General features: G+C 39.4%; 1 protein-coding gene across 1 annotated transcript; it reads right to left on the bottom strand.

The window, feature by feature from the left end:
• Positions 1-1,761: 1,761 nt before the first annotated feature.
• LOC125904700 (uncharacterized) lies at positions 1,762-11,035 on the bottom strand. Its single transcript, XM_049602290.1, has 8 exons — positions 10,969-11,035; positions 10,397-10,678; positions 9,017-9,253; positions 6,696-6,797; positions 6,380-6,451; positions 3,727-3,795; positions 3,593-3,646; positions 1,762-2,159 (listed from the first exon to the last, which is right to left on the bottom strand). The coding sequence occupies exons 1-7, from the start codon at positions 11,033-11,035 to the stop codon at positions 3,594-3,596; spliced, it is 882 nt and encodes a 293-aa protein (XP_049458247.1). The 3' UTR covers positions 1,762-2,159; position 3,593.
• Between the last annotated feature and the right edge of the window lie 5,419 nt (positions 11,036-16,454).

The raw sequence follows: 16,454 nt of genomic DNA, 5'->3' as shown, positions 1-16,454 counted from the left end.
AGAGCTCAGACTTTCCTCTTTGATAAAGCTTATAGTTGGGGCTGGCTCAGGCTTGCCTTGGACCAGCCCCTGGTCTGCTAGGGGACCTACACTGAGCCACCTCTCCTTTCTCTCTCAAACATAGATTCTGAAAAGTTGGTACTTCTTCATTTGCTTGCGTTCACATCCTGTTACTGCATGTCACTAATTTGGCCTCTCCCACCGAGCCTTTGTTCTCCACTGTCTCGCAGGTTCCCTTGGATGGCTGTGTCTCTTTGCAGTTCCTTGTGTGTCTTGTTTTCTCTTAGTGCCAGTTTGTCATAGCTCCTTGGGTCCCTTGTGGTCCAGTCTTTTGTTTCCCAGTTTTTTAAATTTTTTTTATTTAGCCTGTTGATTGACTTTGCCCCTGCCTCATTCCTAATGGATTTGTTTGCCTCCACTGATTTACCTCCTTTGTACTGACCCTTCCTTTTGACAAGGACTGTGTTATTTTACCCGAACTGTCTCCAGAGTCGTGCATTTGAGTCACAATGACCTGGTTCACCAGTTGTTACAGGTTGTGCCTGGATCGTAGGTCATGGTTGCTGCCGTGGTCCTGCCTGATGCTAAAGGTTTTTTTGGGGGAAGTTTTTTGTTTTTGCGGCATGCTTTGTTAGCACTGTCGCCTCACAGCAAGAGGGTTCCTGGTTCAATCCCAGGAGGGAGCCCTTCTGTGCAGAGTTTGCATGTTCTCCCCGTGTCACCGTGGGTTTTCTCCAGGTACTCCGGCTTCCTCCCACAGTCCAAAGACATGCAGGTTAATGGGTGACTCTAAATTGGCCGTAGGTGTGAATGTGAGTGTGAATGGTTGTTTGTCTCTATGTGTCAGCCTTGTGATAGTCTGGTGACCTGTCCAGGGTGTACCCTGCCTCTCACCCGATGTCAGCTGGGATAGGCTCCAGCCCCCCTGCGACCCTCAAGCTGTTTTTCCTCTGAATATTCAAGGTAACACAGCATGACTAACTCATTTACAAATTGTTATTTTGTAAAAATTTAAAAATAAAAATAATTTCAACAGAAACACTCCTTGACAAGAAAAGATTCTTGTGAAAAAAAGAAAAACTAAAAAAACAACCAAGTGTACAGTCAGAGTTTCCTGTTTTCTGCCCACTCAGAGAGAAGATGAAACAACATTTAGTTCACTGAATCATTTCAGTCTGTATGAAGATGAGGGTGAATATCTTCAGCTGCCTCTTAGCCTTTATTATGATTTAAATCGATTTTCCCCGCTACATAAAATCAATTTTCAGACAAATATTTGTGGCCTGGTAGCACGTACCTGGGCTCCAAATATATATACAATGTTTAGTAGTATATGCGATCATGTATAGAGAAATATATATATATACTGTGTAAACAAATATATACTATGTAGAAAAATATCTATTAAGTAAAACAATATGTTGAGGATTTTGTATGCATATAGAGCTGCAACACCACACCGCATAAGGTTCAGGAGATACAGAATACAGGTCAGGTTGTTGCAGCCCTACATGAACACGATCAAATACAAAAAACATGTTGCATATCCACCATTCCTTTTCGATATAATGATATACGGTACAGCATTGTGTGTACACATATATATATATATATGTATATATGTGTGTGTGTATATATATATATATATATATATATATATATATATATATATATGTGTGTGTGTGTATATATATATATATATATATATATATATATATATATATATATATATATGTGAGCATGAATGGTTGTTTGTCTCTATGTTTTAGCCCCGCAATAGTCTGGCGACCTGTCCAGGGTGTACCCTGCCTCTCACCCCGAAGTCAACTGGAATAGGCTCCTTTTATTCTGGGTACCACAGATTTGTTCAGATGTATCTGTCAATCAAAGTCAAAAATATGATTTATTGCATTATTTTAATAACAAATTCACACAAACTTAAATAAAATTATAAATTCGAAAGAGTCAAATTAACTTTGGACCTATTAAAATAATAAAACAGAGTGCTGATATATACATTTTTTGTTTGTTTGTGTTTTTTTTTTATTCTTTTAAAATAAATGTTGCTAAAACACAATTTATAACATAAATAGCAGAGCTGCTGGATGGATGTCCAGTTGCAGATGGTGACACATTCTTTATTAAGTCCTGAGGATTTTCTGTAAAACAAACAAAAAAGTTAAAATTGAGTTTCATGTCCTAAAAAGACCAAAAAACTGTTTTTAATGTTACAAAAAAACAATACATTATACAGGATAATGGTGATAATCTACAGCAGCTGCTTTCTCATGATACTGAACAGCATTTACGTAGTATTTTATTGTGAATGTGTTGAAAAAATAATGTAATTTAGAGAAAATGACACAGCGCATAATGCACACTAAAAAATTATACGTTCCCCAAATGTCGGTTTCACCTAATTTTAGCATGTCAAAGTTTCTAATCTACGCAGCATTAACAGAATCTTTTTTACCAAGCCCTGCAGAAGATTTTTTTTTTTAACCTGATTAAAGTCCATTATTCTGATAAAACTATATGGGATCATTCACCTCTGATACACATGAGTCGAGGCAACCATATAAATCCAGAATTTCAGATTTATCATACCTGAAGAAATATTTTCTGACATCTTATAGGCCATTTGATCAACTGATAAATCGAGACAATAATTAGCAGGTTAGTCAGTTTTTAAAAAAATAATTAGCTGCAGTGTTTAAATTATACTTCGTACTATAACCTATGAAATATTCCATACACAAAACAATATGCAGTACCAACCAGATGGCAAGAAAAAAATGTTGGCATCTAAAAACCATGGATACATTATATTTGAATGTTATTATGCAGCCGATATACTGAAACTTTACATTTTAACAACACTGTTGTTCATGTGTGGTTAGATTTTGGTACAAAAAACCATTTGCTTACAGTTCTGAAAAAATCATGTTTGGGCTTAAAATAACTAGTTTTGGTGGCTAAAAAGCTGCAGAAAATGCAGCAATGTCTCAGTAAAGACATTTTGTGGCACTATACTGGCAGGAAACAATGTCTCAGGGAAAAACACTTGATGTTTGACAGAGATGTAAAAAACAACAAGCAAGTGGCACTATTCTGGCAGGAAACAGCAATGTCATGATAATACACAACCACTTTTGGTGGAAATCATCCCAGAAGAAAATGCAGCGAAGCCTCTGTAAAAAATAAACACTTTGTAGTGTATATCCTACCTTTTAAATAAGGGACTATTTTCAATCAGAATAATACACCATTTGGTGCACTATTAGGTGTGCATTGATTGTGTGTGTATGTTGTTGCACGCCCTGAGTATCCCCAGAAAAGTTCGCTAAAACTTAATTCTCATCTCCAGTGTTTTTATTTTTAATAGAGTTGTGTAATAGGCCACATACACAACACACTTTTTTTAGCACATTCCCGGAAGGAAACACAGAGGTGTTTGCTGGTCTCAAACATGATCTCATCTCAGCTCATATATATCACTTAGAAACATTCATATGATACAGATAAAATGTAATGTAACATATCTGTCGTTTGCAGAAATGTACAAAGCCAACATAAACAACGATAAAGTCACCTTAATTTGGTTTGTCGATCAGAGAATAAATGGGCTCATTGGACTGAGAAATCTCTGTAAGAAAAGATAAAAATGAATATAGGCAGCATATTTAACCAAATCTCTATCAGGAGCAATAATTGTTAAATCTTTACCAGAGTTGTTTTCCAGTGCTGGAGCTTCATGGATGATGGAGTATGTGCAACTATGATGGTTTGACCCACCTGCAAGTTGAAACATTTGACCAACAAGCACTTAATGAACTGAACTTTTTCACCACTTGTTGAGAAATTCCAAATTTTCTTACCTTTATCTGATCACTAACTTTGTTTCCTTATATAAACCACTCGTCAAAATGAAATTGGTAAAGTTATAATGCAGTTAATGCATTCTAAGGCCAAAGATCATTTTGGGTTTGATACCTTATTTATTAAAAAATACAGTTCTTTTCTTCAAGTGCCAGTGACACATCTGGTTAACTCGTCTATCAGAGCTAATGAATTTGCGAAGCCCTGGAAAAAGGCAATTATAACTCCCTGACTTCACAAGTCTGGAGCACCTGACCTGGTCTCCAATTATAGGCCAATTTCCATCTTACCTGTGCTGTCAAAAGTTCTTGAGAAAACAGTTGCTAAACAACTTGTTGATTACCTCGAAAGCAACCATCTACTGCACCCCAAACAATTTGGGTTCAGAGCAGGGTATTCAACAGCCTGGGCAAACTATTATCTTACAGAATCTATAAAACAGTCATTAGATGAAGGAAATGTAGTGGCAGTGTTCTTGGACTTGAAAAAAAGCCTTTGACACTCAACCACGAAATTCTCCTAAATAAACTCAAAACATTTAATTTCTCAGAGGAGACAATAGCTTGGTTTCAATCTTATCTTGAGCATAGAGAGCAATGGGTCAGATCTAATTCTATCCTGTCAACTGTCCAGGTTCAATTTTGGGTCCTTTACTTTTTAGTTTATATATTAATAATTTACCTGATAGCTGCAAAAGAGCCAAATTCCAAATGTATGCGGATGACACAATTGTATATGTGTCTGCAAAACCTCCCCAGACGGCAGCAGAATTGCTGTCAAAAAAAATGTCTGGTGTGTCACAATGGCTTCAAAATAATCATTTAAGAGGAAAGCCAATGAATAGCCTGGAATAAAGATTAATGAGATAGAGATAGATCAAATAGACAAGTTTAAATTTTTAGGTGTCATTTTAGATTCTCAATTGAAATTTGATCAACATGTAAAGAGTCTGTGTAAAACTGTCAAAACTAATTTAAACTGCTTTTGTCTGATTAGACAATGTGTACCCCTCAAGGCAGCATAACAGTTCATGCATGCCATGATATTTTTTTCATTTATCATATTGTACAACCGTTTGGGGTCAAGCTAATCAAACAACACTTGCACCAATTAGGTTATTATATAAACAGGCATTGAAGGTAATAGATAAGAAACCTGCTAGATGGCACCACTGTCAAATTATCAATAAAGTTTTAAGTCTTTTAAGTTTTGACAGTTTTCTAGGCCTTTCATTTTTAAAACTGATTTTCAAGTGTGTGAACAACCTTGCCCCAGAAATACTCTGCCAACTGGTAAACAAACAAAACAGTAGAATTAGAACTAGGAGTGCAACAAGCAGTAACTGTAGAACAGTCAAACGCAGGACAACATTTGGACAGTCATCCTTTTCAGTAATAGGTACCAAACTGTGGAATACATTACCATCTGAAATAAAAACAGTGACAGAGCTCAAGACTTTTAACACAACAGTTAAACGATGGCTGAAACTGAAACAAACCCGTGAACACTGGCTTTTATATATTATTGTACTCATTTAGTGTACTGCCCTTTACTGTTTTGTGTTTTTGCTTATTGTTTATGTCCTGATTCTGTCTTTATCTATATGTTTTGTATATTAATGTTTCTGAACTGTTTTTAACTTTGCACACGAACTCTGTTTTAAAGTTATAGTTAGTAATCCTATTCAGAAACACTTCTTGTTATACTGGGTGAAATGGTCCTTCCATCCTGAGAGTAGTCAATACTGTACATAATGTGTTAAAAAGGAATGAAAAAAATCTGACCTCTGTGGCAGCTGCAGGCCTGTAAAAACTCTGACCAATCCCTCCCTTTTGGTGTGAATGGGAAGAACCAATCAGATGCCTTCATGTCTCATCCTGCCCGAGCCCCCCCTCTGTCCCTCCCTCCTCCCTGTGTGCACTCATCACGTGTCATGTGTATTCAGCACACTCCTCAGCAGAAATGCCGAGTTAGCAGGAGTTTGCTGAACAATGGCAGAGAAAATGCAGCCAAAAGTATCACTTCCAGCGTTACTTGTAACGGCTCGCTCCGCTAAACAGGCTGAGAAAAGAAAGTCGGAGGCAGAAAAGGCTGCGACGAAAAAGGCTTTGGATAAAGCGAGAGGACAAACCAGAGTCAACATCGGTGCAGCTTTTGAACGGTGGAGACAACTGAGGGAGCTGAAGGGCCTGAAAAGTGATGCAGAGGTTGCAGTCATTCTGTTGGACAGGTAATTATTTGTTTGCTTTGGGGGGATTTGTTATTTTACTCGGCTCTCCTCTGCCCTGCGCATTCAAGTTTGTGGGGCCGTGGCTTTGGACGGAGCACTGAGCTTAGAGGAGGTGCCGCTTTCAAATCTTGCTAGCTCTCCAACATTACCAATTATAGCTTTAATAGCAAAAGCCTAACCAGGGACAGGGGTTGTGAATTAGCTCAGTAAATAAATAAATATATAAATAAATTGTACACAAAAACATCTTGTACGTGTCTTATTTCTCACCTTGAGCAGGTTCAAACACAGATCCGTCTGATATCTCAGCATAGACAGTCGCATCCTGTTGTTCACCACTTCCTACAAAACAAATGTTTATTAATTCATTGCAAGCTCATTCATTATCTGCTTTAAATGACAACCACTGAGGGGTTAACACAAGTAATGCACAAAAGTAAACATTCAGTTATTATTTTTGCAATCACTCACATAACCTCCATTTGAAATGCATCATTTTGTTGTGTGTTGCAATTAAATATTAAAACATGTAAAGTTGATTAATATTTATAATTCATGACAACAACTTTCAAAGTTTGATGTTCACCTCCTCTTTTGTTCCTGCATCTCCAAATGAGGAGAAGGATGATGGAAGTGATGAAGAGGAGGGGGAGGAATACCTGAAGCATTAAAACAAGTCCAGGAGCAGCTGGAAGATAAATTAAAAACTCTTAACACAACAACACAGTACATACATAGTGCATAGTGTTTAACAGTGGATAATACACATCATATGATTGAACTGCATTTCCCATGATGCATCCTTTAACAAGTGACATGTTAATGTAATTAGCAGGTGTCTTTCAACTGAAACATATATTAAGTGTTGAATGAAAGGTAGTTGGAAACACCATTGTCTGTCATTTTGGATAATGTCTGTTTAAGAGTTGATTTAATTAACCCTCTCTCATTCTGAAGCGTCACTACCAACGCTTGGGCAGTGACTTCCATGTCAGACACCAACAAAAAAAGCCACCTATTCATGTCGGCACATTACCTGGCTGAACACTGTCAGTGTGTAATAGTGTCTGACAGGGTCAGGGGGAAATGCGGCCATACAACAACCTAAGTTGGGGGGGGGGGAATGTCCAAGAAGGCCAAGTGATGGCAGTGTTGGGCAGTAATGCATTACAGTAATAATAATCATTTTTTTCAGTGACGAATAAATTACTAATAAAATTTCTGTAATATTACAGTTACCCCAAAAGTAAAAAACTTGTTATAAAGTTACTTTTGTAATCACATCACCACTAACATGAAATACAACAGTCACATCAGCAGATTTGTATTTGTATTTGTCATGCTGTGCACGCACATCATAAAGCGGCACTCTTGGAAGATAGAACACTTATGTTAGCGGCTGAAAAATATTCCCATTACTGTGATTTTTCTCAGTAGGAAAGATGACAAGAACACTACTGCTACAGGTAGTAGAACTAAAACTCTTGCCACTGTGAAAAACACATCCTCAAACCTCTGGTCTGAAACACCGACTATGACCGACAGCACAACAACGTGAAACTCCAGGAAATACACCCCACCAAAGGTGAGCCCTCCTCGGCCACGGAGGTCAGCTGTAGCCCTACACCAGTGGTGTAGTGGTAATTGATGAGGTGGGTGTACTACTAGGTACATAGGTAGGCTACCGATGAGGAAGTAGGCAACTCTCCTATGTATTAATAATAATAATCAATGGCTTTTTAGCTGATAGGTGGGTATACTGTAACTGGATAGAAAAAGAAGTGGGTATACCTGAGTATACCCTCCACTACACCACTGCCCTACACTGGCTAAACAATCAAAACTGGATTTTAATTGTGGACAGCTGCAGCTACAAAGAAGTAATGAAGCTTGTAGGTGGATATGTTGTGGATGAAATGCTGTACGAGTGACTCTCCAGTCACAAGCAAAAGAAAAAAAAAAGTTATTTGCAAGCTTTCTAGCCTTACCTTACCTTACCTTAGCTTTCTGGCAATTACCCTGATATTCACACAGTGGCACACATCTGAATTTTGGGGATAGCAGCTATTAAGAAGTAATGAAGCTTGTGGGTTCCTTCCACTACCAGCCTCACAAGAGACCCACCTGCACTTACGGTACAGTCCACAGCTCTCAGACTGCCTGCTCTCATCTCATTCACTCACCGCTGGAACTACAAGCAAGTCAAACCCAAATACCTCACAACTGTTGCATATCTGTGTAAGCAATAAAGGTCATTACCAACTGTCTGCCTGCCTCTCTGAGTTCTGCATTTGGGTGCAATCACACCCGTGACAAGTGTTCGCTTCCCATATGAATGTAGAGCCAAATCATAATGTCCCAGAACGTAAACAGCAGATGCCGAAAGATACCTAGATATATCTCAAGAATGCCTTGAAGGAATTTCTTCCAATTTGGCACAAACGTCCACTTCAGCTTAAGGATGAACTGATCTGAATTTGGCAGTCAAAGGTCAAAATCACAGTGACCTTATGTCCTACTAATTTTTGTGATATCGCAATGATGAATTGAATGGATTATAGTGGACAAAGGTCACTGTGACCTTGTATCCATCTCATTCTCATGAACAGAATATCTCAAAGGCCTTGAGGGAATTTCTTCAAATTTAGCAAAAAATGTCCACATGGACTCAAGAATGAACTGATTATGATTTGATGAATTAATTACAGTTTTAAATTGTTTTTTAAAATGTGAACTTTAAAAAACTCTTACAAGGGCAGCTTATATTAGGTATGTAAATTATTGTATTATTCTTAACACAACAACCCAAGGTATCTAGTTCAGTTGTGGTCCACTTGAGCCCCTGTTGTCATTGGCTGCCACTGGTTGCTTAAACTGAGTGTTCCTTTGTGACTTCCTGTCTCTCACCTCTCTTAGACTGATCATCTTTCACAGTCAGATATGCAACTGGTTTTCCATCACAGTAGTAAAGTCCAGTGTCGTCAGACTGCACATCTGTTAAAGTCAACGTTTGTCCCATCTGATTGTCACTGAACTTTCTGTCACTATTTTGCCTGGTCCATGTTGGAAGATGCGTCTCAGAAACATCAAAAGGGCACATTAGATTGATGTTGGTTCCTACTGCAGCTTGGAGTGTGATTGTTCCTGTAAATGACAAACATTGAGAGAGTGGGTAAAGCGTCATCATCATCATTAACTGTATTCAGGGTCAAGCCCTGGAAAATGCATCATCACAAAGCTGAAAACAGGGATGTTTTTCTGACTTTTTAGAGATTTGTTGTTCTCACAGGACAGCCATTACAGAATGCATTAAATAAATTAAACTACCCAACTGCATATAAAGGAGTTAAAATGAACGCGAGCTTAAACATCTACTGCAATAAAATGACACATACACACTGATGAAGCAGTAATATTAACCTAAAAACATCAGATCAGATAATAAAACACTGACAGCAAACATTTTACAGCACATCTAATACTGTTACTTTTAGTACATTTTGCTGATACATAATTTTACTTAAGTCAGGTTTTGAATGCAGGACTTTTACTTTCACAGTGTGGTATTAGTACTTTTACTTCAGTAAAATATCTGAATACTTCACCACTATTTATTATTTTATTGATACTCAACTGTAATTTCTCTCTGATGTACACTCTTGTCTTGAACATTGCTGGAGATGTGACATTTTGTGTTGTGAAACAACATCACGGAGTGTACAGTATCCAGTAAAAATGATTCATGCTACAAACTATTAGAGTAAACGTTTCGAGCAGGCTCCTTAAAATACACTCAACATGTACAATACACTTCAGTGCAGGAGGAGGAATCCCACTAATCTTGCCTTAAACGGGTCCATGTCATTGGTTTGACATCCCATTAGTCCGACTGTCCGCGGTGCTGAACAGCTCGCGGCAGGCGTATGGTGCGCTGCGACCGGCTTTAGGCGGAGCAGGCTCACGGCTTATGTGTTTGTCACTTTCTTTTTCATTTTAACCCACACCATGATCTTTTCCTGACCCTAACCAAGTGGTTTTTGTGCCTAAACCTAACCAGACCTTAACCACAGGGCGTCATGATGATTTCGGAACAGACTTCGGAACAATGGGTTTAATATGGTCGGAACAATGGGATGTCGGACCAATGGGCAGTTCCCCCTGAAACACTAATCTTGCCTCAATATTCTGACAAAGTGTACTGTAATCTGTATACTGCATTTAGCTCAGAGACATGATTTCAAAAAAGGAAGAAAATGAAAGAGGAACTTTGATAATGTTTGGTGTTACCTGATGGGATCACCGTCAGCTCCACGGCTGGTTCATTGTTACACAAGTATCTTCCAGAGTCTGAAACATTTGTTCTGCTTATGTACAGTGATCTAAATTCATCTGCTTGTGAATCATAATGTTTGCCTGGGTCATTGATTCTTTTCTGTCCGTCACCATCAGCTGAAAGTATGTCAACATTACTTCCTCTATTCTCTCTGCTCCACGTCACTTTACCCATCACAGGGTGAGGACACCGAAGAGAGACCGGTTTCTTTTCCTCAACAACTTCATGGATGAATCCTGTAAAAGAAACACAAAAATTCTCAATATATAAAGTATTTATTTTAAGGTTTTTCCTAATATTTAGAGCACATCTTCCCTACTAATTGGGTTAACATCAATCAGAACAATTAACACACATTTAGTATGACCTTTTTAATGACTGTTTCTATACATTAACTATACAATACATCCTTGACACAAGCCTTGAGCGTAAGGATCTTTTGGGATGAACAATACATTATTCAAAAAACAAAAGCGCAGACAATATAAGGTATTAAGACAAATGAGATAAAGTGAAAACTTCTTACCTGCAGTGAAATTACAGCCCATAATAAAGGCTAAGAGGCAGCTGAAGATATTCACCCTCATCTTCATACAGACTGAAATGATTCAGTGAACTAAATGTTGTCTCATCTTATCTCTGAGTGGGCAGAAAACAGGAAACTCTGACTGTACACTTTTTTTTTCTTTTCTTTTTTTTCACAAGACATTTCACAAGAATCTTTTCTTGTCAAGGAGTGTTTCTGTTGAAATGATTTTTATTTTTAAATTTTTACAAAATAACAATTTGTAAATGAATTAGTCATGCTGTGTTACCTTGAATATTCAGAGGAAAAACAGCAAACATGTTAATTTATAGATTAATTGGGGACCACATCTAGCAAGACTATATCAAAACATTTGTTAACAAACTCACAAATTTCGTGCAATATTATAAGGCAGTTCACAAAAGCTATGTTTGTACCCCCTCTCTTCCCTTACAAATGTTTCCTTGTTGCTAGATATAGTGTGTTGATTGGTTAATGACGTGACAAGGTGGCTCACTGCATGAACAGCGCTAGCTTGCTGTTCTGTGCCTGAGCTAGAGACCACAACCCAGCAGAGTTGCCTTCACTGATGTAAATGGCTGTATGTACATTACTCACCCTCCAAACTAAACTGCAGAAATGGATGATTCCTTGAAATGATTTCCACCCACACACATCCAGACAGAGCAGCCTTGCTTACGTCGGAAGCAGCAAGCATGACAGTATAATCCAAGGCTCATTTATCCAATAGTATGGTCAGTACTTCCCAAACACATGCATTTTAGCTCAAACCTCAATACTGGAGTCTGGCTTTTAAAAGGATAGTGCACCCAAAAATGAAAATTCAGCCATTATCTATTTACCCATATGCCGAGGGAGGCTCAGGTGAAGTTGTAGAGTCCTCACATCACTTGTGGAGATCCAAGGGGAGAGGGGGTAGCAGCACAACTCCACCTAATGCAGGCTCGGCGCCCCAGATTGAAACGTCCAAAAAACACATAATTGAAACCACAAAATATCTCCATACTGCTCGTCCGTAGTGATCCAAGTGTCCTGAAGCCCCAGCATAAAAAGTTGTTTGGAAAAACTTCATTTGAACTCTGTTTTTAGCCTCATTGTAGCCTGTAGCTCTAACTGCTTCTGTGTACACTGTTGGGAATAGAATGATTTTATGCATTTTACTATCAGTTGTGTTTCACTATATAAGTTTTAGATGTGTGAACAATGAGAATACTAAGATGATTTCAGCTGATCTGAATGTGTTTGCTTTGCAGAAGCGGAGAAGTACAGGAGAGGAAGAGACATGAAATCTGAGGAGCACATACCGCAATGCTTAGATAATTAGTTTCATATATGGTAAAAATAATAGAAAGTGATGTACAGATAGTAAGGTACAGCACGTGTAGGGAGTTGTGTTGTTCTCTTGTCTTTCAAAACAGGAACCACGCCCCCACTGTCAGCGGGAAGGAGTCAGATTAACACGAGGCAGGGGCGTGGTGTGGTGAAGGAGGAAGTGGAACTGCCAATGAGAAGAGGACAACGCCTTGCGTGCACAATGACACTCTGTTACGCTCAAATATACTGGGTCAGGGAAAGGACAGGAGGTCAGACTTCGTGAACTGACACACCTTTGTTGTTCGTCAGGGACTTGAAGTTGAGACCCAGAGCTCTGTAATTTTATTCCTTTACTGCTTAATAAACTACATTAACTGAGACCGAATATCTTCTCCTATTGCTTCATTAAAGAACATGCAGGACTGAGCTCACACATAGCACATTGGAGAGTAGGATGAGCCCCCAGTCCATCAACACCGAGCTCACGTGTGCGCACGAGACCAGCGAAAGCATGTGTAAGTAATTTTGGCTTTAGAAATATAACGGGGTAAAAATCTAAGTATACGTAAGTACAGAACCTGAGTAAATGTACCTAAATACATTCCACCACTGGCCAGTACTGTAAAGTGACATTTTATTGTGTATAAATATTTGTGTCATTTGTGTCTTTTTACTGTGACAAACCTTGATGATAAACTCATTGTGTTGAGCATGTTCTTATTTATTGTGTTTATGTGCATCAACAGAAGCAGAATATCTGATCTGATCAAACCAACCATGAACTGATCAGGGTCAGTTAAACACTACAGCAGCCTGTATTCCATTGTATCTTTGGAAGGTGATGGAGACGTTTCACCTCGTTGCTTTAATGAGAACAAACAGCTCATTTCAGAGTAAATTTAGTGAAACTTTAGCTTCTTATATCATGAGGAGAGAGGAGACATGGACGTATTATAGTAAGAAATCAGACAGTGGGTGAATGTTACCATTCCTTACTGATATTCATTTCACTGTGGGAGGAATAAAGATTGTAGATGTGTATTGGAGAGATGCACACATTTATACCTTTACAAGAGAAAAGATTTAAGGCAGTTAAATAACAAAAACAGAGTCACTACAGCACATCTCAGCTCCAGCTCTTCCTGAGTTGTGAGTCATTTGCTACAGTGACTTTATACGAAAGGCGGAGAAAGATATCTCAACCGCAGGCCAAGAATGAAAAGAAGTATAGAGGAAGTAAATGAGTGTGGGTGTGGGAGAGTAAAACAAAGCTTGCGTGTCCACACAAAAAAGTTACTTTATCTTTCATATGTCTACATTCTTATATTGTGCAACTAAAGCTCACAACAAAGTGAGTTCAGGTTCTTCACAAACACAGACCAAAAACATAACCTTTAATCTATGTCCAGCTGTTTTGCACTCATTGTCAAGAGAAGACATTTGACCTTATCCAAGCAGCAGGTGGATGAGAACGAATTACACGAACACAGAAGAGAAAGTATCTACTTGTTAACAATGCACAAAAATAGAAATAAGGAAGGATGCAGCAATGACTTAGTACCGTGTGGTGCAGATCAGTATGAAATGAAATGTCACGCAAAGGAAGATGGTCTGCACTGAGGTGTGAATTCCACCACAAAAACCATGCTTAAAAGGATAGTGCAACCAAAAATGAAAATTCAGCCATTATCTACTCACCCTCATGCCGAGGGAGGCCCTGGTGAAGTTTTAGAGTCCTCGCATCACTTGCGGAGATCAGCGGGGGGAGCGGCTAGCACACCTAATGGCTGACGGCGCTCCAGACTAAAACGTCCAAGAACACAAAATTGAAACCACAAAATATCTCCAACATGCTCGTCCGTAGTGATCCAAGTGTGCTGCAGCCCCGACATAAAAAGTTGTTTCAAAAAACGTCATTTGAACTCTGTTTTTAGCCTCACTGTAGCCTGTAGCTCTGACTGCTTCTCTGTGCTCCACACTCACGTGTGTGCGCTTGCGCGAGACCAGCAAAAGCACGAGCTTTGCTTACCCATGTTTACATCACGTGGCACGTGCATCGCAGGTCGCCCCCCCCCTCATGGCCCAATTGTTGAAAAATGCACGCTAAAGTGCCCTCTTGGGAGCCAAAACACGTGCTAAAGTGCCCTCCTGGGAGCCAGAACGCGTGCTAAAGTGCCCTCTTTGGAGCCAAAACACATGCTAAGGTGTCCTCTTGGGAGCCAAAACGCGTGCTAAAGTGCCCTCCTGGTTGGCAAAACACACTAAACTGCTGCCGTTGGATGGAGAATATTGATTCCAATGAAGGCATGCAAGCTTTCCCAGAGTGGTTTAGGTTGCCAGTTTGGATTATCTGGTGCTAATATGGTGTTAAAATGCACTAGAATACAGGAAATGGCATCTGCTTCATTGAAAATGTTCTGGGGGAGGACCCCCAGACCCCCCCAGGGATTTATTTCCTTCATACGTCCATGTCTCTGTGTGTTCTTCACAGTCCCACGTTGAATCTACACAGTTCTCGTGGATGCTGATCCTAACTACAAACTAACTTGAGTAGTCTGTCTAGTTAGTCTGTTTAAAGGCTTTAAAGGCTTAAACGGCCACTAACGGCCCCAGACTAGTTACGGGTGACGTTTGTCTCTGAACAATGAGCACGATTGGCTGAATGGTCAGCTGTACTCGCCCCACGAGGTGCTAGGACCCGTCAGGAAGTCGAGCGAGAATGAGATTCAAAACACTAGAGTGACTATATTTGCCTGTAGCGCATCAGTAGGATTGTTATATTGGTTATGACGAATGTACGATAATTTCCCTCAAAATACATTAATTTTGAGTCTCTGGTACGATAATCCTACATTTCCTACCTGGCAACGCTGGGCAGTGTCCAGTGTCCAGTGTCCTGGAAGGAGGGAAGAGAGGTTCCAATAATCTTCCCGGCAGTCCTCATCCCTCTCTGCAGGGTCTTCCAGTCCACAGTAGAGCAGCCACTGCACCACACAGAGATGTAGTTGGTCATTATGCTTTCTATGGTGCTCCTGTAGACAGTGGTGACGACGGGAGGGGGGAGATGTGCTCTTCTCATCCTGCAGAGGTAGCGCAGATGCTGCTGGGCTTCTTTTCCCATCTCTGCTGTGGTTTTTTTTTTATTTATTACTATTCTGGCAGAATTTGGCAATATGACCAACTTAAATATTTCCCAGATTTTGTTTTGGTTTTCATAGTCCCTGAATGTCTTTAGAAATGCAAGAAATGATTATTGTTACCGCACTTCTCAAATCAGTGTTACCCCCTTGGGTTTGCATGATATCAGTCACAGAGTAAGAAGCAAGAATGAAGTGAGGAAACTTCAATCAAGATCACATTTACTTACTGTTAATTTATTATGCTGATCTGTTATGTACGACATCTATTGCACATCTGTCCGTCCTGGAAGAGGGATCCCTCCTCAGTTGCTCTTCCTGAGGTTTCTACTGTTTCTTTCCCCGTTAAAGGGTTTTTTTGGGGAGTTTTTCCTTATCCGCTGTGAGGGTCCAAAGGACAGAGGGATGTTGTATGCTGTAAAGCCCTGTGAGACAAACTGTGATTTGTGATATTGGGCTTTATAAATAAAATTGATTGATTTTATATATTCTTAGTATGCTAGCAAATGAATTGTCTAATTTTGTGAAAATCACACAAAGTTTAAATTGACCTTTTGCTAAGCCCCGCCTCCTTTGTGATGGTCTGACAAGCTGTTGGCGTAAGCATGGAGCCCACACTGCATTCCCTGAAGAAATATTATCATATTTTTGGAAAAAATGAAATAGTGATTCCACCAGAGAGAAGCAGACAGAGGAGTGTACAATGTGTGTTTGAAGGATATATCCAGGATGTCAAACTGACTGAGCAGCAACAGCAGGTTAAAAAGACAAAGACAGTTAGAAGCTAAAGCCGAACTATGGGCTACAGATCACAGTGTAAAAGTGAACCACCACATCACTGGTGATCATGACAGAAGACAATGAATATAAAGGGAACTTTGCTGATACTGAACCAGCTGTGTGTTACAGTGTGTGCAAATGAACAGTGTTTGGCTTTGCCCTTGTGCCACTGCCAGCACCCGGACTTCCACCGCCAGACAGGCAGGGAGCTTATCTTCTGTCGCGATCGCCATT

Source organism: Epinephelus fuscoguttatus, linkage group LG17 (genome assembly GCF_011397635.1).
Source record: "Epinephelus fuscoguttatus linkage group LG17, E.fuscoguttatus.final_Chr_v1".
In the NCBI taxonomy this organism is placed as follows: domain Eukaryota; kingdom Metazoa; phylum Chordata; class Actinopteri; order Perciformes; family Serranidae; genus Epinephelus; species Epinephelus fuscoguttatus.
Note: the sequence above shows the minus strand (reverse complement) of the source record. Positions and strands in the feature narration are given on the sequence as shown.

Bases quoted from the DNA above. Each gene is read 5' to 3' on its own strand.
- LOC125904700 (XM_049602290.1), bottom strand. From the start codon at position 11,035: ATGAAGATGAGGGTGAATATCTTCAGCTGCCTCTTAGCCTTTATTATG. The intron at 9,254-10,396 runs GTAACACCAAAC...TGTCATTTACAG, and splicing joins GCTGACGGTGATCCCATCAG to GAACAATCACACTCCAAGCT. The intron at 3,796-6,379 runs GTGAGAAATAAG...TTCAACTTGCAG, and splicing joins TGTGTTTGAACCTGCTCAAG to GTGGGTCAAACCATCATAGT.